Below are 26,222 nucleotides of genomic sequence, written 5' to 3' on the forward strand. Positions count from 1 at the left end.
AAATAATTCAAACATCATTCATATTTTTATAAACAGAACCAGCCAGACAAAGAGATTTCCGAGCCTAAGAAACTTGACTAATGAACCGACCAAGTGACCGACATTCTCCCTTTTACGACCGCCAATTTTTTTTTATCTGGAACTTGAAGTGGTTGCGATCGCGCAATTAAATTAGCCCCGAATTGAGGTTGCAAAACTTAGAGGCTCCGACTTGTGCTACAAAAACTTTGCGAAACAATTTCGGGCCCGAACTTCACTCCCCCTTTAAAACGATTGACATGAATGTTTACTGGCGAATTTCTATTTAAGGCCTCTCGTGTCCACACCGTCCTGAATTACATTAAGTCTTCGGGATGGTTTTATTTCATCGTCGGATGTGACCGCATTCAGTTTTATCGGCGCCGAAGTTTTCGTACCACAGTCGCTGGTGCTCGGCTTCTTTTTTTTTTTATCGTGTTGCGTGCACCGATAAAAGTCGTTAATTCAACTATAACTTTTTGCCGGGACATTTTAACCATCGTCTCTTGTTTTCCCGTAATCTATGGGAATAAATCACTTAATGTAAAAGCATTTTGTTGAGGAGGGTTCCGGATTTATCTGCCGAAAGCAGATAAATCAGCAACAAAACATTGCCGGCCACTACAGGACGTTGAAAAAAGCGGCGGAAAAATCGCGGGAAAACCCAATCGTGGGTCAATATTGTGTTTGTGGGGGCACTACTGGAGCAACATATTAATTTCGGGTTCTTTGTGTCATCAATCATTTTCTAATGATGTGGCTAAGTGAGAAAGAATCTCGGGAGACGGAGAAAACAGAAAAATGAATGGAAGACTATTATCTGCCGGTATGGAGAGAATATTTGAACAGTGAGTTTCGAAGCTGCGTATAAAAAATCTCATTACTTTTTTTTTGTAAGTACGTATACCTAATATACTGAATGTATTTTTAGTCCATTGAGTCAACGTGGTAAAATTATATTAGGCAAATTTCCCTTCAAAATCATACGAAATTCAAATCTGAATAGATACGTATGGAATTGTGGACTTTCAATAACTGTCAAATTCGTAAATGTAATCCAATTAACCTAACCAAATGTAAATTAAATTTCAACTCGGAGCATTAATTTAACTTTTATCATGAGCCCCCAGGATATATACCGTAAACAATTAAAAAGCCAATTTATTCTTAGGGATTTATCGTTGTAATTTAGATGAATCAAACGCAGCGATGCTGTGCCTCTTTGAAGGCCGAATTTTCTTTGTGACTTTCTCCAAGCTGAATGCATTCTATTGTTTTTAAAGACTTCCGGGCTTATTACCGTGCTTTTGTTAAAGGGGAAAGTTAATTAATTATCTAAATGCCATAAATGCAGGAAAGCATAAATATTGGACTTTTGATTAAGCGCCGTGGCATTTTTTAAAAGAAGTTATACAAGAATGGATGTTTTTCTCTGTTGTTCGGAATTACGATCTGCAATTACATACTGCCATTTATGTGGCAACCGTTTTAACTTTTTAACAATATCGTCTTTATGTGCAGTTCATTTAAATTTACTTCAAAGACCTGCATAAATGCCACTCTGCATGGTTCATTCATAACTATTGCATCGCAATAAAATGAAGCGGATTATGCTGTAACATACATTTATGTATAAATTCCCCAGCATGCTGTGTTAAAATTAATGCAATAAATTATACTAATTTACATATAACTTTATTTGATATAGTGTCCCAAACCGTGAAAGATAATTATAATTTTATTTGCTGATGTGATTAATGTATAATATTGAAATGTTATGTTCAAGTGCTCATATATCACCTGCAACTATTACAATTTAATATTCTGAACAAGGGACGTATAAATATGCGCCGTCCAATAAATGCAAAATTGTGCGGAATTTACATCTGATTCGATGAAATAGATTAGTTGGCTAATTTGGTATGACAGTAAAGACAGACCTGTCGAAAATTTCAATGTAAAATTTCAGTGAGAAAGGTTGTGAAAAATTTTTTGTGAAATGAAAGTAACCTTGCATGTAGTCAGTACAACCGGCTGGTCTGTACTGCAAAGCCACGTTATCGACATCAAACATGTTGATTTGCCAGTGTTTGAAGAAATTTTAGAATCCATTCATTGTCTGTATCCAACGTTGCAAGAAGACCATTACGAGTTATTTTGGCCGTATTCCAGAAAAGACTATTTACATATCTACAACAATAAAATGTACGCCACAACATTGAAACTTATGGTGTTACCAATTATTATCATGCTCCTTTTGGATGCAGAAGACCATCACGATTGTGTCGATGGTTACAGAATTATTAGGATGTTCGACTATTTGGACGAAAGGGAAAATGCGAAGAAACTGTTGCTCTCGTATTATCTCAGGATACCTGAAAGAGACAACACCAGTGAAACTAACATAGCGGCGTTCCGACAACAACTCGATAACACAACGATATGCTGCAATAAAAAGAATATTTTTGAATATGCTATAAAAGATCTAACACAAATTAAATGTTACACTATGGATAAATTTTTTGAATGCAACAATCGATTAATCGCCACAAGAGGTATTTATTTATTTATTTATTTTAAAACTATGTTGCTTATGTTCATTTAGGGCTTTCTACTAAGAAACAAACACAGACACTAACAGTTTAAGTAAATTTTGGAAGTACCATCCACATCCAAAAAATCAACACTAGGATTAACTTTCTTTTTATTTTATTCGTCTACATAATTTACTCTGAAATATCTATGAAAACAATTTTTCGGTATATTTAGAAAGTTTATATTTGATGTTTTTTACTTTCTATAAGCATTTTTTACGTAAAATATGTTACTTACCTCAAAAACAATATAATTCTAATAATTTTATAATATAGATAATATGTGTAATAAATAACAATATTAAATATCTCGAAATTTGTTAGAAATACCGTTATATCTTAGCCATAGATAATTTATTATATCGAAAATTTTTAGAAAATCTCATATTTTTCCGACATTTTTACAAGACAATTTAATTGTGGTTTCCATTTGAAATCATTTTTCTACGTAATATAGCTACTTTCCTCAAAAACAATAAAATTCACAACAATTTCAAGATAATATGTACAACATTTTCTGACAACAATATTAAATATCTTGAAATTTATCACAAATATCGTTATGCCGTAACTAAAAATAATTTAATATATAACAAATTCCGACAAGATATATTCCATTGAGGTTTCCACTTGAAATATTTGTTTAATATAATATATGATATTACTTCAAAAACAAAATAACTCATAAAAATATATAGATAATAGATGCAAATTTTGATATTTCATTTCATAAAAACTTTTTTACGTTTTATATACTACTTACTGTCTTAAATTTAAACTATATAAATATAGTATTGAGAAAATTTGTGCAACTTTTTAGAAAATTATATTGAATATTTCAAAAATTATCAGAGATATCATTATATTTAACATTTAGTATGCCTGTACAAAGCTATCTAAAGTCTTTGTTGATGTCAGAAGTAGTCAGAGATATCAAAAAGAGATTAATGTTTTCAAAAAACCCCTGATTTATTTTTTCTTACTTTGTACAAAAAAAAGTTACGACAAATATTTCATATCTTCATCTAATCAGTTCCTCATGTGGCCATAAAACGAAAATAATCAAAACATTGGTTTCAAATCACATGAATAATTTAGCATATGACACAAAAAAGTCTGTGCTCATATAATCACATTTTGTCATTTCCATTATCATGAACATGACAGAAACTGCGAAAAGGTAACGAGTACTTTGAAGTGAAGTTGACAAAGTGGACCGGTAAACATCCGATAACAGCACATGTTCGGGCAATAAGTTTTGGTACGCGCCGCGTGTGGTTAAGGACCCTTTTTGGAAGCATTATCGCCCGTTTGTCCGGTTTAACTTTGTATTTATTGCACACAAATTTACATCCGATATATTTAATCGTTACGTTGTGCAGACTGTGCGTTCGCACTCGATGTCCATTTTTTTACAGAGAAAGAGAGGGACAGACTAAATGAATGATTGTATTCACGTATGTTATTCCATTTCTATAGAACCATAGAAATTAATTAATTCGCGTACACCAAGCAAATAATACAATTTGTTGAATTAATGTAGGGAATCATTTATTGAAATGTTTCTGCTTGCAGGGGGTCAAATTCAATTAGTTTAGTATAAAATAGCGTCTTGTATTAGATGTTATTATATTAAAGGCGCAAAGCTAATTAAAAGTGACTGTGAATTTCAATCACATTTACTTGATGAAACGATGATGATTGAATTATTTTCATTATAAGTAAAAGAGTTAATATATATATATATATATATATATATATATATATATATATATATATATATATATATATATATAATTGTATCATATTTTAATAATGTATTAAAAATAAATTATTGAAGTTAACATTATTACACTTCGAAAACCTAAGAAATCATTAATGTTTGGAATTAAGTCAAAATTTATAACACAAGTATATTTTAAAATCTATTAATAACCACTTGAACATAAATTAATCTCAACTCTAAAGAAGATCTCATTTAAGATTTTCTCCTTAATACGTTAGAATAGACTCATGTTTAAAAGTTAAGTGTTGAAAAAAGTATATAAAAATCGGTTGGTCATTGATTTTTTGTTATTTTATCTTTTAGATTTTCTAAATAAAAATAAGTTCTTGTGAATAAATAAAAATAAAGCAGCAATTTTTATTATGAAAATTTATACATACACAAATTTTAGAAAATTTTATATCTTCCATGGATATCAATGATTGCTTGACATGTCTTCTATATGGCTTCTATGAGATTATTCAATTTTTCTTAGGGTAATTTGGCTTATATTAATAAAATTATAGCTCTTGAAGAGTATTAGGACTGAGTTGATGGTTGGAAAGTCGCTGGTAGTGTATCATTAACAATGATATATAAAATACTGTAGAGCCATTATAACAAATTCGTCCTCATACCATAATGATATATGGCTAAAATTCTTGAACTATTCGTCGGGACCAGATGTGAACTCGACAATCATCACTGTACAGCTCAGTTCTTCCATGTGTGAAAAGTACAGATTTCCATTCTTCCATTCAGTGAACATGGAAGCTTTCCCATTCCAGTCACTGTTGCTTATGGTCGTGAGTCAATTGTAAACGTTGCAATGTTCTGTGTGAACGAAAACTTACATCTCTGTATAATAACTGGAGTAACATTAGCCTTATTTCGAGGTAACTATTCCTGCTCTACTACTTGTCGGTCTCTGTAAAGCAGAGCTAGCTGCTGATCCAAAAGTGAATACACAAATGACATTAAAATATTAAATAAATAAATGGACATTGTATTAACTTCTTTAAAAAACTATTAGGTTTTCTTCTTTGTCTTTTTTGTCGAATTTCATAAAAATTAATAAAATAACCACTGCCTACGTATACAATCAAGTACAATTAATATGAACCTATTTTAATCCATCAAAATTTAGTAGTCCTAACTTCCTAAACAAGTTATATATATTTTACAGGACGATCCTGTTGGTAATTTTCATCAAATGGATATTTTAAAATTTTAAGGTTAACCGTCATTTAAGGATATACGACAGCATTCGCGTTGTCTTCCAACAAATTAATTGGCATTTTTACTCTGCGTTAATAAATGAACCGCCACATTAAAAACTGTAATTAACTTTCGCGATGCGTAGCGCAAAATTAAAAGGAATTAGCGTCGAAAAATAATCGTAATTGCCGAGCGCAGGTTTATTTGTTTTCCATCTGGCTCCACGACATTTATATGCATATAAATGTTTTCATAAGCGCCGCACACGCAATCCACTTTGAAACTTTACACTACTTGAGGTTTCCCAGAGTGTTTGGCATCTGATCCCGTAAATAAAGTGTCTGAAAACAGCCCGAATGTTATTCCCGCCGCTTCGCATTCCCCAACACTCCGGTTACCCCGATAACAAACTCCGAATAACTCCATTCCCATCTTCTCGTCCATAATTGAACCTATAATGTTGAGTTTTTACGAATCGCTTTCGGATTATTTGACGAAACACACGAACATATTAAATTAAATCCGACTAGTAACGTTGTAGAATCTCTTGGTGAACGAGTGAATCTTTATGAGACGTACATGTCATACATTACGAGATTTTACTTACAGTCTAATTCTTCACAACTAAAACTAGATTTTCCACCTACGTTACGTAATTCCATGAAGCCGCCCAACAAAACCGTTCTTAAATAACTATTCTGGATGAAATATGTTCAGATTATTTTAATAAATAAATAAAACTGGCACATTAAAGGGCCGAAAGGTCGAAAACATAAATCGAGCCATGCGAAAAGCGCTTCCGCATAACATTTGATACAAAATTTATGAATATATGAAAATTCCATTTGGCCCTGGACCAAAATTGTGATCTCCACTTTATCAGTACTTTATTACTGCTTTATGTTTGCCCGGTTTTCAGTCCAAGAAATGCCCTCATTTGTTCGTACGTTTTTGTCGTCCTCTATAGAAGATAAAAGATGGTTTGGAATGCACAAATTAATCATTTTTATTATATTAAATTGAATAAAACATTTGCTTGATATGTAAACAGAATTTCGTTTTCGCGTGCATATCCCCCGTCTCATTAAAGAAGATGAAGGGGATGATTATTTATTTAAAACTCTATTAAATGCGCATACATTTAAATTAACAATTATACGCATTTGCATAATGACATAGTAAAGAGTACCAGTCTGCAGAAATGTATACATGTACACATCTATAATGTGTATAATTAATTGCGAATTAAGTGATTGTGTTTTGCGTTGCTATATTTCGTCGTTAATATTGTTGGAGAATTGGGTCAGAGTTCTGAAGTACTTTGTGTGATTAGAGGATTGCATATGTTAACAAAAACTAGATCATATGAAATGTAACTAATTAACTAGTACTTTGATAATCTATTAACTACTTTAATTGTTTTTTGATCAATAAAATGAAATTTTTTAAATGAAACAAAATTGAAGGTCAGTGATTCTTGTATTATCAACGATATTACGAGCCCCGTCTCAGTAAAGTTGGTCCAACTAACAAAAGTAGTTTTCTTGAAGAAATTTAGCACGTTATAGGAAAATTTATTAAAACAGTTTTCAATTACACTGGAAACGTTTATTTAATTTTGGCCTATTAAATTATATTTTTAAGTAACAAAGAAAGAAAATTGCCACTGCGTTACATTACCTTTTCGACTTATTACCTCCTGGATACGTCTCGACATAGTGTCATAATGTTTGGCAATCATCCAGAGTAAAATTGTTCCAAATTTCTTAGAGACGAGTACGCAATATTCATAAAAATTTTTAAAAAAGACACTAATGACATGTAGATAAACGAACAACCGCATATTAAAAAAAAATGTTTGCTTATAATGAAATAAATTCACAAATTTCATCTTTTGAATTGTTGGGTCAACTTCACTGAGACAGGGCCCACAGGTTGTCAATTAAATTATTGCATTTTTCAACCTTAAAATTAAAATGCACAAATCTAAGCTTATACAAACCTTTATTAGACGAAATACAAATCATTTGAGTCAATACATTCTTTGTCAACCATAACCATTTTTTGGGGTAATTTTTTTAGTTGATTGAAAATAATAGTATACCTCATCTTCATAACTCTCATCACCGTCGCAGAATTTTTGGAACCAGCATTGTGCTATGTTTGTTAGTGGTTCCTGGACCAAACGTATGTTTGATGTAGCCATTTAGTCTTGATTCGGTCGCCTTTTAGACTTGAACATGAATATTGTACTAATTCATGCGAATCCCTGAAAAATGGTCAAATGATTTCATATAAAAAGGAGTTTGCACGTTTAGATACAGCGAAATATGTGCTTTAAAATTATATATCACCTCATCAGCACATTAAAAATTTGACTGAATATTCACCAGTAACAAACCAAATAACAAAAGATGCTATAGCTCTCTTGACAACCTTATAGAGTTCAGGAATCAACTTATCTTCAACAAAATTCTTTATAAACTCCAAATATAAGGGAGTTATCAGGTGCTAATATTTTTTATGAACTAAACACGATTTCAAAGAGCAGTTCCAGATTAATAATGGTATTTATTGAAGGATTTTACTTATTTTGAAATCAATTTATCATACACCAAAATAAACGTGAAATTCCGATCAATTTCGATAGGACGTTGCCGGCGTCTATTCAATTAGGGGTTTTATGGGCACGTTAAAATTAGGATTAAGTTTTGTCAATTTATCTTTACGCTCATTTGGCCAATTGTCGACCCCGTAACGTCGATATTTTTTTTGTCCCGTCTGCGCCATGGTCGGGTTGAAATTTCGTTTAGGGCGCAATAATGAACTCGTTCAGATAAAAGAGATAATATAATTTGATGAACATGCTCGGCATCGACCCCAACCAATATACACACCGACCCACCGACTTTATATTTCAATCCAATATTTTTTTTCTCTCGCTTATTTACGTGCGTGTATTCGCGTAGGGCCCGACCGGGGTTGAAAAAGTTTAAAAGGGGTCAAAATTGCGGGTGCATTAATATTATTTATGGCTTGGACTAAAAAGTTATATTTGATTGGGAATCGGTATTGAATCCGGGCGCGAGACGGCACAATTCGGTGACGTAGAAATTTTGCAAACATAAATCTTGGAATATTAAGTCGTCTAATCCAAATAAAACTTTCGAGATCCGAACATTGGTTAATCCGGTCCCCTTTATGAATATTTAAAAAAAAATGATGAATGTTTGCAATGCGAGAGAATTCTTTTGATTAAAATTTATGGAACGATTTATATTTTCTGACTTTTATGATGAGTTTTTTCATTGGACGTCTCCTGCAATTAAAAGTTTAAGCGTCAAGATTATTTGTTTACATCAGAGGAACCTAAATTACAAATATACCCAATTAATTTCAGCGACAATTCCAAGAGTAAATAACAGTTAATGAGAAGACTAATGATTACTGTCGCTAATGAATTAATTCACAGAAGAATACTGGAACTGTATAAGAAACGTCATTGTCAAGTATAAACAGTTTTCTTAACCTTAGAACTGAAAAATTAAACAATAAAGGAGATAAGTTGTTGACATAATTAAAATCTCCAACTTCTTATTTTAAAGTTCCTCAACAAACTTCAGCCGCTGGTAAATAATCTAAAACTTTAAGAAAATTGACAATTCACTTTAAAACTTGATTAAAATTAATATCTTTGAACTTCAATATCAACCCACATATATAATTATCCAAAGCATCCTGAGAGAGTACCGAGCTAAATTAGAGGAACAAATAAAAAATATTTAAAATAATATATCTTTTATAATTTTTAACTGTTTGGTAATTTTATTATTCTTACACACAATACGCTTCATATTATTTCAGAAAAAAAATTTCTTTTTTTTTTTAAATTCAATAATTAAAAATAGTGTACCATAAATATGAATGACACTTTAAATCAGTGTGTTCGTGATGCTATACGTTCTTTAAGTTCATATATTTAAAGGATGCCTCAGGTGTTTATTTCAATGCACAGCTAAAGAAGCTTTATAATATCAAAGTAAAAGGCTGGAGTTGAACAAGCTTACATTTCTTGACAATTGGAATTAAATGAGTTCATTATTTTCAAAACCATCAAATTTTTTGTACAGGAAGGATCTGTAGTTAATGTCTTTAGAGGGGCTTAGAAAACCGACCAGAATTGTCAACATAAATAGTGTACAAGGACCGTTTTAGAACAGCAGTTGAAATTAAGAAGGAACTATGGCATGTTAACATTTCTGTACATACAATTCATCGTCCTCTGAGAGAAGACAACTTACTTGGTTGAAAACCTCCGATGGAAATCGTCCATTTCCGTGAAAAACCATTACCAAGTATTGGAAATGTTTGGATGTGCTTTTCTGGTATTAAAGTGGGTCCTTTAAGAAAAAATAATTAAATAATGGCTTTATCACTATAGGGACACACTTGGCATCACAATTGATAGTGATTTCAAGCATATGAAAAAAGTAGTGAAAAAATGTTTCCAAGACTAAAATGGTCAGTGCCTCCCAACCCCACTGAGAACCTTTGGGAGATGGTGGATAAGGAAATTCGATAAACCCATATAGAAATATTTAAAATTACCATAATTCAATTCCAAAACAGTATATAAACATCCTCATTTGCTCTAGGGAAAATAGAGGCATAGAAGAACATTATTAAGCAAAAATTATGAAAATGAATTTGTTTCTTTAGTGTTGCTCCATCCTTTTGTATGATTTTTTTAAAATTATATTTCATGAAAAATTAATAATGATAAAATTTTATACATTTTATATTTTATTGTTCACATAAAAGAAAATTAGTTATTAACAGAAAATTATAAAATAATATTTTTTCTAAAATATTTTCAGTGTATTTTGTTTCACAAAGGATATATATGCGTAGAATGATATGAAAATGTGTATTCCAGTTGAAAAAAGAAATTTAATGATATGTGCAGAGGGAAAAAATAAAGGGGAATACCAAACTCTTTTATTAATCTGGATGTCAATAATGAACTTTTTAACATTTCAATTATTGGTATTATAGATATTTTAGTTAACTCAAAATTGTAAAAATATAATATAAAAATATTCTCTTTGATAAAACTAAGTTAATTCAATGATAATAAAATACTTTTTATTTCTGTATAAAGCTGTAATAAATGAGTTTTAGAAAATTGTTAAAAATAAACTTTATTTTTGCAATTTATATATATATATATATATATATATATATATATATATATATATATATATAAATTTAATGTTGCAAAATTTATTTCTAAAATTCCAGTTCCAAGTTATTACAGTTTTATGGCCGAAATTTCATTTTTAATATTAATTTTTTAATCTCAAGAACCGACACTACATATATTACATATTGATCGGTTTATAAATTAGCTACAACTGTATAAATATATGATTTTTTTTATGTTTTTTCTCAAATTTATTATTTTTTAACTCCCGAGAGACTCCTTTCTGACGTACGATCATTGGCTTGCGCAAATATTGGAACACCCTCTATATATTGAATATGTATCCGAATGAAACTTTTATCAGGAACATCAATCACAATTATGTGACGCTTCGCCTTTTATAATAATATAAATTGTGTTAAACGAAGATTAATTTCAGCTACGTTAGTTTTAAAATGCTATTAGTTATCAGTTAAAACTTTTGCATAAATTATTTAACCAATCTTAAATTAGATTTTGATTAATCTCGCTTTAATGATTTTAAATTACACTGAAGTCGGTTCACTTAATAAAACTGCTGGGAAGAAAACCCTTTATAGCAAAATAATAATATATTACTCGAATGCATGCTTATCTGTGCTGAAGACTGTAATTCATCAACATCGCACATATTTTTACATGTATTTATAAAACGTTCAACAATGTGAAAAGTAGTGCAAACTTCTTTTAGGGGGCATTTAACCCATTAAAATTACTCCACCGAGAAAGGAGACAACTAGGCCGTACAAAAGCATTTGCTCTTTAATAAAGCCCAGGCATTAAATCATGCCGCCATTCCAACAAATAAAAATGACTCGTAATTTCTCTGTCGTGAAACAGAAGGCGTCGAGACCTCGTTTATTTTGCCGGTAAATAAGAAATATGAAGGCATATGACACGTGTCAGATGTTACGGGCGCATCCGAAAGGTACAAACTATAACAAAGTGGAAACGGCTGGAACAATGCCGGCGTCTTTTACGGTGCGCAGATTTTTAAAAGAAAACGCGATGCTAAATTGCCAGGTCTTGATCCTTCACGCTGCAATTTCTTTATCCACGGATCATTATGCTTCTCAAGACACAATACGTAGTCTTTCATGGATTGAATGTGTAGGTCTTAGAATGCGAAACCGGCAACGGAATTTTATAAGGACGTAAGTAAAACTACAAAGTCGTTTTTGAAGCTGGATACGTATTTCCGCCACAAAGTCCAAATTAAGAAGTGGTTATTTGAGTAAAATATTGTGTTACTAAGTTTACTTACAAGACAAACATCACTGGAAGTTTCGTAACGAAAAGTTTCATTTTAAAGAAGGAGTTTGGAAAAACTACTAACGCAGCAGAAATGGCAGAAAATGTTAGTAAAATATCAATAAAAAGAATGTCAAACGTTATTATATTATTCCTTATACCCCGATATTAATTTTAGTATTGGTGAAGGTTGGCAGATGTGGCAGCATTTGTATTTCTGCCTATTTTTTATGTCAATGATTTAGTGTTAATAAAAAATTTATGGTTCACATTCGAACGAACGTACTTATTCCTGTTACTTTAGATCTAATTTAAAGTACGTGGCAGTTTAATGCTCAATATAAAACAAAATTTAAAATATACTGTCTAAACCAGACGCTTTTATGTTCTGTCAATTCAAATTTAATTTAATTTGCATTTTATTTAAAAGGAAATTACACCAATAACATAAAGAATAGTTAATTAGATCTGTCAATGTTCGTAAAAAATTTACGTTTTTCAATTCGTATAAACAGAATGTCGGTGTGTTTATCAAAAATTATATTTAACAACATAAAATTTTTCTACCAAAGGACACACACAAAATTTTAAATCATAAAGTATTAGAAGCTAAGAATGGGTCGGACTCCTTCTTCGATTAAGACACTTATTGACGCGTTGTGGCATCGATCTATTGATATTATCGACATTTTCTTGTGATATCTCATCTCAGGCGAACTGAATCTGACGTCTTAGTTTGTTAAGAATTTGTGAAGTGCGCTGTAAATTCGTTAAGCTCATATCCCACTCATGTTCGATTGGAGAAAGGTCTGGACATCTAAGTGACCAAGGGAGTAAATTCACATGGGAGGTTTCTAGGAAGTTTAATATATTCTTGGCAATATGTGGACGAACATTATCTTGCTGAAACTTTAGTCCGGATTCTATTCATATGTAGGAATGAAACACATATCGCTGGCATGTCATATTGCCTCTATTGAACCTGGTACTATAATTAATAGTAATAGTGTTGTGAACATGTATCCCCACAGTAAAGCGATGATCACGTTTTTCTCCATGTCGCCTTCTTAGTAACGCATGACGTGCATGCTCAAGCAAAAGCACTAAACAATGTAATTCCATTCCTCATCCCACTATTGAGGTTCCATACACCAGTCACTGTGTTGGCGCCTATAGTTTGCTGTTAGAGGTAAGACCAAAAAAGGACGACAACACCGTAAGCCAAAAGGCCTTATACGGAGGTAAACATATCGAATACCTTTATCGACAAAAAATTCATCAGCAATCATTCGCGTTGAACTCATTCTGTCCCTTAGGACCAATATTCCAAGACGACGGTCTTGCGATTCTCTGATAGCTCTGAGTCTTCCGGAACCTCTTGCTCTACCTCTTCGGCCCTCTTCACTCCATGACTGTCAACATCGTATCACAATACTTACAGTTCTGTTCTATATCTCAATACGAAATTCCTGCTTCATGTAGGTCCACCATTCTACCTCTATCAAACTCGCTTAATTGGCTAAAATTATTTCTTCTTCATACTATGGGCATGTTAAACGTTTAGTATAAATTACTGAACAAAACAAATTGTGACAAAAATTAAGTACATGCTAATTTGCGATTTGATTATATTGAAATTGTAAGAAGACAATTTACTATTTAAAAATAAACATCTTTATCGGCATTTTCAAGGATATTGCGATTACTTTTTGTCCCTTTTTTAAATATTCGAAATCGTCAAACCGAACAAAGTTCAGTGCTTCAAAAATCCTCGTTATTCCGGGCTGGTGAGCCCGGCGATTCGTCCGGAAACGCACCGGACCCCGTAAATATAGATAATTGACATAATACTTGACGGTAGGCACTAAAAAACGACTCCCGAGATAGCCATCAACCAAAGTCCGTAATCGAGCCAGACAAACAATTGAAAAACGACATTGTAAAAACACAACCGTGCTGAACGTTATAAATGTCTTCCAGCCAAACATCAATTACTTCCTTCTCGGAGACTCCCTTTGTTGCCCCATTGTCCGATGTTGGTCTTCCCCAATGCACTTCTTATTATGTGTTTCTTACCAATGGAAGGCACGCAATGATTACTGATTTATCTGAGTTTTAATGAATTGTGGGCTATTTTAGGAGCTCTTTGTGATACAACCAACCCCCCAAGATATCTTTATAAATGGAGAATTCTTCATTCATTACTTAATTATGGAAGACTGCTTCGTGGCGTAGTTTTATTTAGTGGTATTTTATTGAGCTCCAATAAAGTAGGTTAAGTTAATTTCTTTTCTAAAAATAAGAAACAGTCAGAAGCTCTAATAGCTAATAGAGACACATCCGACTGAAAATCGATTGATTACATTTAAAAGTTTATTTCCGCCAACTCAACTGCTCATCTTACGTTCATGACATTTTTCATATAATAATAAATTGACCCATTATGCGGAGAATTATAAACTATTAAAACTCAATCAATCACCACTTAAGCGAGCATGCGAAACACACAGCGTCCTAATAGACTCATCAACTTAACCGCATTAATTTTTTAACTTTGCCAAAAACCACCCCCGATAAAATGATTGATCAACGCTCCCCCGATTTTTCCATTAATATTTGCCCGTAATTTGAATTTTTTTTTTTAATTAACCTCCCAAGACTCGAATTTGGTGATTTCAGAAAAGCGGAAATAAGTTATTAATGAACCGGCATTCAAATTTTCTCCATTCAGCTTAATCATAGGTTTAATTTCCGACAACCAGACACTGAAGCCGTCATCCGGGGAGAAAATTTCTCGCCGTTTCCTGTTAAATAATATTCCGAATCCGTAAAAGCAAAATATTCGGTATTTTTCCCGGAATATCTCACATTTCATATCCCCATTTTCAGTTCCGATATCCGGACATTGTGTCGCAATTTATAATGAATATCCGGACGATTCCATCAAACCTCGTAGCTTTCCGAACAAAAAACCAAATCTGACTCTTTTGTGTTGCTCCATTTAGCGTTTATTTCAGACTTTTAAAGTCCCGTATCCGAGTTTGCACTAATACCTATAATTAAATAACTTCTGCATGAGGGAATTCGCGGGCAAAAATCACTTAGTCGTCGGCGTTTAATCTTTTACGGAGAACGTGGCCCGTCCTTGTCTGGTGTCTGTATCAGATGCGGAACAGAAAGAGATATTAGAACGACATCACCTTTCAGAGTCGTACTTAACTCTTTAACGGTTCATTACGGTGGGTAAATGCTCATTAATGTACATTATCTCTTCTCTATACGTCTTGATTACGGGATTAGGAGCTGGGCAAACTTTTAATCCGCAATAGCTATAAACGAATTGTCTTTAATATAGGTGCCATGAAAAATGAATCCATTGAAGTCACATCCTCGTGGAAAATTGAAAAGTTCTATTTTTATCCAAGAACAGAAGGTACATTGTAATATTGCAGAATGGGGTCTAACGCCGCACACAATGCCCATTTCAATTTTAAACGCAAATCTGAACAAAAACAACATCAGCTGAGAGTGTTCTTAGCCGGGCAAGTCGACATTTCACTTGAAACTAGGAACAAATCCATTGAAAGAATGCTTTCCATTGGCAAAAGTATAGATTTAATTAAATTAACAAGCCCTTTCCAACCTTTTCATTGTCCCTTGCGTCTTTTGTTTTTACTTGGGGAAAAAGGAAAATCGCTTTTAAAACGGAACCGCCTTCAACTTTGAAATTAGCGAGCACGGATGTGGTCTTTCATCAAATCCCTTGATTAATAAGCACATCTGGCTCTAGTAAATCAAAAGTAATTAATCCACCTTTTTTTAGATGCAACTTGAAACTGCAATTTATTGTATTAATTCCTGACATTCACCTTAACTAAAAATAAAGTTGATTATGATCTATAAATTTGGATCCACACAGTTAGTATTAATCCTTTATTTATCCATTTATCGAATTAAGTTTAAACATGGAGGCAAAATTGTAGGCGTCCTGCTTCTTCACGTTACATTTGTTAATTATTTCCTTGACTGATTAAGGGGAAAAGCACTCGCAGCAATCGAACAAACCATGAAAACTTTTAATTAAACTGTAGGCAACAATGGCTCTGTTTTCGATTTATAATTGTGGCCAACTTTCTCATGTCGTTTGTTTGCGGCTTTATTTAGAGCCCGGCCAAAGTTTCCGTGCAAAATTCATTAGCAACCATCAAAGGATAAATAAATAAAGTATTCTGCGTGCTTCATTTAATTTAATCGGGATAACACAGACGTATAATGAAAAACGGAAATACATAAACACGTAGGGGTTTCATAAAGGTTGGTGATTCGTATGCAGTGACACGGCCGTACTCACACACCCCTCCGCTGGGTGGAATTTATTTATATGTCATTTCCTCCTTCCCGATAGATTTATTTATTTACAAACACCGACGCACGTAGCCAGGACATTCTTTTTCATTCTGAGGTCAAGCATTGACATATAAATTTTAAACACCATCGGCAATAAACCCGGAAATCCCGAGGTATATTTCTTTAAAATATCATGTTTAAGGTCTACAATAAAATATATTTATACTATAAAATGATATAAAATGGAGACATACATTCGCCTTTAGTGCGGTTTATTTCCTTTATCCGCATTTAATCCTCTTGGAATAATAAAAATTAATAAGTTTTAAAACTAAAGATGGATCATTTTACGTGGGCATAATTATATCATTAACCTTAATTAAATTTTATTTTCAAATAACCTGTTTTCCTTTCAACTTTTAGCTGAGTGCTTTCTTTGATTTCACTGTCTCGTTGCTTGCATATTTTGCTTTCCTTTGATATACTTCGTATGCCTCTAAAGCTCGTACTTTCCATGTATTGTATTATTTTTGATTTATTATTTCAAAATTTTCTTTGAGAAAGTGAAATAAAAAAGGTCTTTACACTATATTTAGATGCTGGTACTGCAGTTCAAAAGATTAACGAAATATTATTTTTTTAGAGTTCAAAAAGAAAAAGGAGAAACTTATTTTTATACCAGATGAAGTTATCGAACGAGCAAAAAAACAAGACAAGAAGAAAGGTAAAAAAGACAAAGGCAAAAAAGGCAAGGGTAAAAAAGGAAAGAAATAAACTTAATAAATCTGATTTAATTAAGAAAACAATAAATTGGTAATTTATATATTGTTTTATTTAGTTGAAATAATTAAGAAAAAAGCTAATTTAATAGTAGAACCACATTATTAAATTTTATTACTTTAAATTAAGTTATTTATTTCTTATAATCGTTTAACCCAAACTTAAGAATAAACGAATTGAAGTTTGTATTTAATTGTAAATTTGACGACTGATTTAAATACACTTAAAGTATAAATAAAAAATGAATATCAAAGACCTGCATTGAAGTTAAATGATTAAATACAGTTTTATTCAATTCACTTGTATAATATCTTCTGCAAAATTTAATAAGATAGACTGAAATAGAAAAAAATAAAACAATATTACTTATATTTTAATATTTTTCCATCACTGAAACAGCATATGATTTAATTACATTTAATAAATGTGTAGTGACGTCATTAATTCTGTTTGATTCTCTCATTTAAATTTATTGTTAATTTTAAATCAACGTAGAGTAAATTATTTGCCTTTGAACTTCCTTCTAAGTTTCCTTAATTTATTCCGAAAAGTGCAAATGAACTGTCCCATGGTACGAAACTGGCGAGTACACGTCAACACGGAATAATGAAAAACTAATAAGTCAAGATTTCACGGTCTTTGTCTTAACACTTTAATCTCCAATTTTACGTTTATAAAATAAAGTTATAAAGTTGCCGGGACTTCATTATTTCCGTACAACAGATAAAGCTTAACTTCCCGCCAGTTACGTCTTGTTTTCTTTTTTAACGCGGAATTGTATTAAACATGCCTTAGTCGGTTAAGCCTTTAAACTGTGATTTAAAATGAAATAAATTGCTGCGAGAGAAATTTCCTGAGGCCCCAAAGCAAAATACTAAATGAAATTTTTAATTTATTTAAGCCTCCCACCGGAACCTTCCACAATCAGTATTTTCTCTTCGTTTTATAGTTTCCCACAGAACCTAATTGATTATTGCGACACTCCCTTCAAACACCATAAAATAATTCTGTGACAGGCGCAAGGGGATGCACAAACAAGCTAGGAAATTTAATTGTAACCTTAACAAACGATTTGAAATCTATGTACGAAAATCTGTGTAAGAACTTATCACTGATAAGTAATAGTTCGGCTCGTTGATTCGTCCTTTTACATTTCCAAAAGAAATTCCAAATCGAGCTTTGTGTATGTACTTAGCCAAGTGTGAAGATGCTTCTCGCCACGTTTTTTGTATTTGTTTGCTTACTCCGAAAATAACATTCTAATGCTAACATTGTGCTTTGATTATAAATACGAGAATTTTGTGCGATTGTTGTTCTAAAAGAATTCGATTCTCGCTATATTCAATCTAATTTACATTTTTAGTTCATGATTTATTTGAATAAATTTTTATATTTTTTTCTTTATGTATTACAGAGTAAATATAATTTGAAAGCTTTCTAAGTTGTAATAATGAAATCATACGAGTTTTGATTAATCGGTATAAATGAGACTGAATGCATTGAAGATGAAAAACGTCAAGGACGTCCTGAAATCGCTACTCATCATAAACTGCAATTTATGTAAACCTTACTCTAAGATGAACTGCTTTAATTTAATAGAAAAGATATTCTGCTTCTTCTTGAAAATACAAGATCAAAATATTAAGTGCTACCTCATCCATAAACCGTTTAATTCTAAAGAGGAGTTTGCTTAAAATTGCCGAATTTATTTCTCCTGATATTAATTTGCTTGAAAAGCATTGGCAAAAATGGTAATTATTTTCATGAATAAAAGTTATTTCAAGGAAATTTAATTTAAAGATCAACTTTTGTATATTAAGTATGTTGTTTAATATTTACTTACAATGTGTTTAATTTTTGTACTTTTACCAAATATATGGACAGTAAATATCCCAACAAATAAAACAGACTTTTATTGCAAGGAAATTACATGCATGAACGTATCATTGTAGACTTTAGTCTAGAGTATGAAATAATGGGAAAAGAAAGAACAGATAAAAGTCCACTTGTCCTTAAATTGGATACTACAAGTTTCACATAATAATAATGTGAATAGTATTACTACATTATTACATCATAACAACATTATAATAAAAGGAACACAAAATATTCTGGAACCAATATTTTTAGCACAAAATAGGAGTTGGAATTTAAAATGGTACTTATGTTTTTTTGTTTTAATTAATGTTTCGACTATACATCATCAGGGAGTGTGTTAAATGTCAAAAAGGGATATATACAAATTAAAAAATAATATATGATAAATGAATAAATGTAATTTTTGTCGATTATGTTGTTTTTTTGATATGTTATATGATTCAGGAAAAATTTCAGGAAACAAGAGGTATTAAAGATCTACGAAGTTCTAAAACTCCAATAACAGTAACATACGTAAATATATTATTTACGATATTGTCAATCAATACTTTCAGAAGTACGTTTTACGCCCTGAGAGTTTTTTTAACTTTTAATAGCAAAATTAATATTAGAATATGAGTTTTCAGACATATTTCGTAACAATATCCTATGAAATTCATATATTTTTATTTATGTATATTATTTATCAATTTAAATCAGAACAAGTAAAGCAATGATAAGGAATAACTTTGTCAGATTATAATAATTAATTAATTTGTTTCGACAGCCAACTTGTTTTAATTATGATTTAAAAGTGAATTTGCTTATCAATATTTCAAAACAGTGTAAGATGAATTAAATATATGTTGTATCGAGGAATGGAAAAATATAACTTTAATTTATCACGTTGTTGACTAACTCTGTATTTATACGACATTAGCATCAGTTTTTATCCACTTTTTATTTTATTTGAGGTTCTTAAAATAATCGACCATACTTATAATTCTGTATAATAAACTTTCTTATTTATTTTCTTATAAAAATCATAAAGTACAATCTCTTGTAAATAGTTGTGTGTATTAACTAAAATTTCCTTAATTATGCCAAATTTAAAAAAACTAAATAAGAAACTTATCAACATTGTATACACTTATGGATAAAAGTCCTATTCAATAAATATTTTATTCCCTCAAACTGTAGGATTTTTATTTCTAAGATTCTACAAAAATATATCGAACTCTAAAGAAAGTTCCTTACTTGTGAACTTGTAAGTTCTTTTAATTTTATTAAATCACTTTAAAAGTTTAGAGCCCGATAAATTTAATACTGATTTATGGTGACGACAAACGAGAATAGCGAGACCACTTAGGTCAAGTGGACTCATTTGTTAGAATAGAAAATCCTGTCCATTACACTTACTTAGTTTAAAGTGGAAATCCAAATTTAAAAGTGGATATAATAAATTGAGCCGGGCAACAGGAGAAATAATTCTTTACTTTAATAGCCACGACATAAATACCATTAACCTGATTGGATTTTTATGTTCAACTGATTGGGGGAGACAAATTATTTACCCTGGCGTGATACTTATAGAATAAACAAATCCCGAAATTAGTATTACATTCAGCGAAGCCTGATTTATATCCTAACGATAAATAAATGTGAATTATAAACAGATTTATTTATGTACTTTCTAACTTTTCTAATGAGTATGTTTAAAATGAAAATTGTTTTGTGGTAGACCCTTTCTTTCAGTTTGAAATATGTACGTAAAATAAATCGATTATTTATGTATATTAAACAAAAAACTTATAATTTATTACATATTAATAATATGCTTTTTTAAAAGCTTTCGTGATCTTAAATATCTATTTAACTCAATCCAATTAATATCAAAAACATGTTGGATTTTCTTCTGGAAGAGGCTCTTTCGTTTACAGCAAAAAATGATTTTGGATATGGTCAACTAAAAGTACGTGATGTAGCCTTGTTTGCTTACAATTGAACAAAAACAGCTACGTGTGGATGTTTCAATCGAGTGTTTGCTGCAATAAAACCGAATTTTTGCGACAATACATAACAACGGATGAAACATAGGTCCCCCACTTCACACCTGAGACAAAATAACTGTTAAAAAATGGACAAGCTGGCTCCAAAGATGGTGAAAACGGATCCTGATTGATGTCAGTCTTTTGAGTTGCGCATAAGCGTCAATCAATTCGTCAATTATTTATTAGTACTGACATTTTCTTAGCTGTTTTAATTACTTGCTTTCAATCAAATTGTTTGCATAGCATGATCTATTATCTTTTTTAGAGCCTGTTTCTTTAAAATCATTTGGAAAAAGAATGTCGTCAGACATAATCTACACTAGATAATTTTTCAAATATGTATGTACATATTATATATTATACATGATTGTTGGAATTATTGTTGGAATAATTAAATTTATCATGAGCCACTGCTTTATTTGTTACTCCGGTGTTACATAAATATAGACACAGTCCCCGGACTATCTTTCGTTCATTGAGGGACAACGTTTTGGCGTCGGACGATATATTATCCGATATTTAACAAAGTCGAACTGACCGTGTACTGGACATGAATAAAACATCGCTGTACATTATTATTCTGTGCAACAGCCGGGCGTGTTTAGCAAAGTTGTTGAGACATGTGACTGACATATACAAGAGGCTTTCATAAATAAATCTCTGTGCGGAATTATGTGCGAATTATACTCAGTCTCAGTTAAACGACTTACCCAATTGGTTATTTTCCATTTTTTTTTTCTTTTTTCGAGTTTTTGTTTACTTGACCGCGGATATGTGAATAATGCACGAGCCTAAAGCAATTGCAGAAACGGTAGAAATGGAGTAAAAGGCCAAGTGTACTCATGAGCGCAGACAACCGTAACTGAAACCAAAAGTGCACTCCTGAAAAAACAAGAGAATTACAACTCTGATGAGCAACCATTAGCAAAGTGAATGAAACTATAAAATCTTGATTTATACACGTGTCACTGTGATTAAAAATAATAAACGTAATAAGAAGATCATAATGTTAGTTATTCTGATGTTTTTTGCACAGATTCATTTTTTAAATTTTGACTACTCTAAAATGACATCTATTTTCACAGCTGAGAGATTAGGATGCGGAAAATGGCGAGGTGAGAATTTAAAACCTCTATTATTTACACTCAAACTAAAGCTGGAGTAGTTCAATTTTATTTATACGTTTGACTTCACGTAGTGACTATTATATTCGCCAGTAACGACATGTGTTTCATTTCATCAAAACATCCAAAAAAGTTATTTTAAAATTATTTTTCAGATTAGCGTCCGTCATTTTTGACAGCTAATAATATAATTCGATGGTCAATGGGAGGTGAGGTGTGACTCCGCCCGCCATGATCCTTTACGGTTGGGGTTCTAACACATATGGGCAGCTAGGATTAGGATATAAATCGGACTGCGAGTACGAACCAAAACAAATCGACCTGAGTAAAACTGACATCAAAGCGGAAAACATTGTATGCATAGCTGGTGGAGCTACGCACACACTAATTTTAGACAGTAATGGAGTCGTTTACTGCTGCGGTCACAACTCAAAGGGACAATTGGGATTGCGGGAAGAACAACTTGAATTTGCAAACGTTGATGTTTTGAATAGCTTCAGAATAACACGAATATCCTGCGGATGGGATTATTCCACTGCTATATCGGAATGTGGAAAGATATTTGTATGGGGTAGTAATGAGTATGGGCAGTTGGGACTGTCGTACAATTTAACGTGCACGAGTATTCCATCAAGACTTTACGTTCCCCACACATTCTTCAAAGATGTAAGCTGCGGGCTCGGCCATTCCGCCATGATAACGCACGACGGACAACTCCTAGTTGCCGGTGACGGAAACGATGGCCAACTGGGTTTGGGCCATAGTTTCGATCAGAGGGAATATCTGGGAACATCGGGAGTGTCAAAGGTTTATTTTATGGAGAATATTGTGAGTGTGGCCACCGGACAATATCACACAGTCTTGCTCAGAAAGGATGGCAAAGTACTTACTTGCGGTGACAACAAACATGGGCAGTTGGGAATTGATTGCGCCTCATTATGTAATGTTTTCACTCCCATAGAAGTGTTCCATAATGAAAACCTGGAAAAGGTGTATGCGGGCTGGACGCACAGTGCAGCTTTGTCCAAGAATGGCGAGATCTTCATATGGGGTGGAAATAACTATGGACAATTGGGATCTCCAAGACATCAACAGTATAAACCCGACAAAATTCCTAACTTAACAGACGTAGTTCACTTAAGCCTGGGGTTGGTTCACAACGTGGCAGTTACCAAAAACGGTTGCCTATTAACTTGGGGTTGGAATGATATTGGTAGCTGTGGAATTACTGAAGGCAGTGTTATCATGGAACCTACTAAAATTTTATCCAACCATAGAGTTAAACTAGCATTCGCTTGTTATAATAGTGCTTTCGCTGTTGTTGAGTAGATTTCCATATTTTATTTATATTATTTGTATTTTTATTTCGCATTGCTACGCACAGGGCTATCCTCATTAAAAACCATGTTTGTATGTTCTGTAAATGTCTTGATAAAATGATACTATTTCTATATTATATACGTTTGAACCACACGTACACTTTTGAAGTAGATAATTTGAATTTCTTAAATTAAATAAATTTAAGAATACTTTCATTAAATGTCTTTTGTGAGCAGTAATTTTATTTGAATATTTATAGTTCTATTAATATACTGATCATATTAATAATTTTATATATTTAGTTGGCAACAACATTCAATTTCTTGTAAAACTTTTATATTAAAAAAAAGCATTTTGTTAATTTTAACACATTTTAGTCGGTTAATTTTTAATGTATCATTTATTTAGCACTATAAAATGCGTCAAATATTTTCTTCTGAAAATTCTTCTAGGATTGGATCCGTTTGTTTCTTGTAGACGTAAATGCCCGACCTCATCGAGCGAGGATTAAATTTGGCATTGCAAAATCATTATTCGGGTGCAGTGACCTCGACGTTTACCATTTTAAAGGTAATAAAATCGAAACCATCAGCTTCAAAATTTTAAGGAGCTTGCTAATGCTCTTGAAGAATGGCATGCCATATATCAAGAATTGATGCCAAAGAGGGTGAAAGCTGTTCGTAGAGCAAGAGGGGGACCGATTAAGTATTGATTGTAAAAATGTAGCTATTAATATTTTGTTTTTATTTAATTTTTTATTATTAATTTCCCAAGGAATTGGGTGATTCAATTACTAGTTGTTGATGCAGTTTTGTTTAATTTATGAATGAAATTATATTGTTAAAACCTATTTTAATAATATGTTGCAATTTGAAATAATTCAAATTATACACTTCAAAAAACCCTCAGTGTATTTCATGAAGAAATAAACATATATTATTTTTTATTTGTGATTACTGTGTATTTTTAAAAAAATAAACTTGTATAACATACAAATTATGTATATAATATGAAATTTTTCATAATTATTGTTTCATTTAAAATTATCTTCACTTTATCGGAAATAATTCGGTAATATTCGTAAAGAGCTTTCACGCTAAAAAATCTTTTTTCTTTTAAATTGCAAGCTTGGTGATATCATTCTGGAAATTTTCGTCCACAAAACGACGACAATTTAACCTTATTGTTATTTAATGGGGTCTAGTTTTGCATAGAAAAAAGGTCATTTAAAATCACTAAGGAAATAGTAAAATAGTTTTTGGTGGTGCATTCGGACGCTTTGGAGATAAAGATAATTTGGTCGCTCAACACAACTGGTTTTCAAGTTGGGGATATTAGTTTCACTTCCTTAATAGACAATTTGAAAAAACTAATTAAATTAAAAGTTAATGTGAGCACATACAATTCTGTTTACCATTTCTGAAAATTTTATATTTTATGTTTGTTGCTTTTTACGCTGTTCATACACGTATTATAAGTTACGTTATGTAAAAGTTCACCTCGTCAACTTTTATCCATCCAGGTACCGCGTACGTAGAAAAGTTTTGTCAGTATACGCGCTCAAACCCTAATTTTATTTGAAAAACACTAAGCACTTTTAGCTCAAAAGCTTATTTTATATCCCTTGCAATTCATATATGTTTACCACTCATAACAATGTTCCAGTTGGAATTTTAAATTTAATTTCGCTTACAAAACTAAAATATGAAAAATATTGCATATGTTTTCTTTGACGCAATACATAAGCGGTTCAACACTCCACCACATCACTATAATATTAATTGCAGCCTAAACTCATCTTTTATATGAAAACATAAATTAGGATTTAACTCAACTTCTAATGTCACATTTAGAAGTAATTAACTGATTAATCAATTTACTGAATGTGACACTCAGTAATATACATCATAGCCATAATTATCAGGAAAAGATTTAATTTATTCTATGCACCTTTGAATTTAGATTTCCACTTTCAGTAACTATAATGAACAGAATTCTAAATTTAAGTGGGTCAACTTTAACATGAAAGTGATTTTATATAAAATATAGTTTGTAGGAAATTATATAAAAGACTAATAGAAGAACCTGATTAAGCCATTTATTATGAATATTATAATATTTCATTATTACCATTTTCAATCCAAAGCTTAATTAATGTTTTTTTCTTCTTTCTTTTTCTTTAATGAGCAAACAAAATCGTTCCTGTTTAACTGAAAAATATTTTACTACGATTATTTGTTCCTTTTATTATAAATTTTTGTTTGAGTAAAAAATTTTAAACAAGATTATCTGTCATCTTTGGGACAGAAAATGTTTGAAATATTAACTTAAACTTATATTCAAAATTAGTTTTTTAAATTAAAGTAAGTAAAACAATAAATTTAACATAAAATAGTAATTTTTATTTTTTATCAAATTTACACATGTATAATTTATTACATTGAAGGCTTATATTCTACCACTCATCGGTCTGAAGTAGAGGTTAGTAGAGTTACTTCCTATAAATATAAATAATTTACAATTAATAGCTCTAACTTTTGAACATGAGTGTATTATGTGGATAAAAAAATATCATTTTGTAAAAAGTAGTCTCGCTTAGTAATTTTTAAACCGTAATAAATTCGATCAACTTAAAAAACGATAAATAACATTTTT

The 26,222-nt window shown here is 31.4% G+C and overlaps 3 protein-coding genes across 4 annotated transcripts in view; all 3 read left to right on the forward strand.

Moving 5' to 3' along the window:
* The window catches only part of LOC109601597 (uncharacterized), a 113,483-nt gene that overhangs the window by 38,054 nt on the left and 49,207 nt on the right, over positions 1 to 26,222 (forward strand). The gene's annotated exons all lie outside the window — the stretch shown is intronic.
* On the forward strand, positions 1,970 to 17,273 carry LOC109601608 (uncharacterized). Of its 2 annotated transcripts, XR_007548242.1 has the most exons (3): positions 1,970 to 2,573; positions 9,726 to 9,980; positions 10,037 to 10,336. XR_007548242.1 is itself a non-coding variant. In XM_020017860.2 (2 exons), the coding sequence occupies exons 1-2, from the start codon at positions 2,018 to 2,020 to the stop codon at positions 17,207 to 17,209; spliced, it is 687 nt and encodes a 228-aa protein (XP_019873419.2). In that variant the 5' UTR covers positions 1,970 to 2,017; the 3' UTR covers positions 17,210 to 17,273. The 2 variants fall into 2 exon arrangements, 1 of the variants encoding a protein (XP_019873419.2); XM_020017860.2 differs by lacking the exons at positions 9,726 to 9,980; positions 10,037 to 10,336 and adding an exon at positions 17,079 to 17,273.
* LOC109602673 (secretion-regulating guanine nucleotide exchange factor-like) lies at positions 22,204 to 23,594 on the forward strand. The gene is made up of 2 exons (XM_020019096.2): positions 22,204 to 22,238; positions 22,403 to 23,594. The coding sequence occupies exon 2, from the start codon at positions 22,479 to 22,481 to the stop codon at positions 23,574 to 23,576; it is 1,098 nt and encodes a 365-aa protein (XP_019874655.1). The 5' UTR covers positions 22,204 to 22,238; positions 22,403 to 22,478; the 3' UTR covers positions 23,577 to 23,594.

The sequence above is a fragment of the Aethina tumida genome, chromosome 1 (genome assembly GCF_024364675.1).
Source record: "Aethina tumida isolate Nest 87 chromosome 1, icAetTumi1.1, whole genome shotgun sequence".
NCBI classification, from domain to species: Eukaryota; Metazoa; Arthropoda; class Insecta; order Coleoptera; family Nitidulidae; genus Aethina; species Aethina tumida.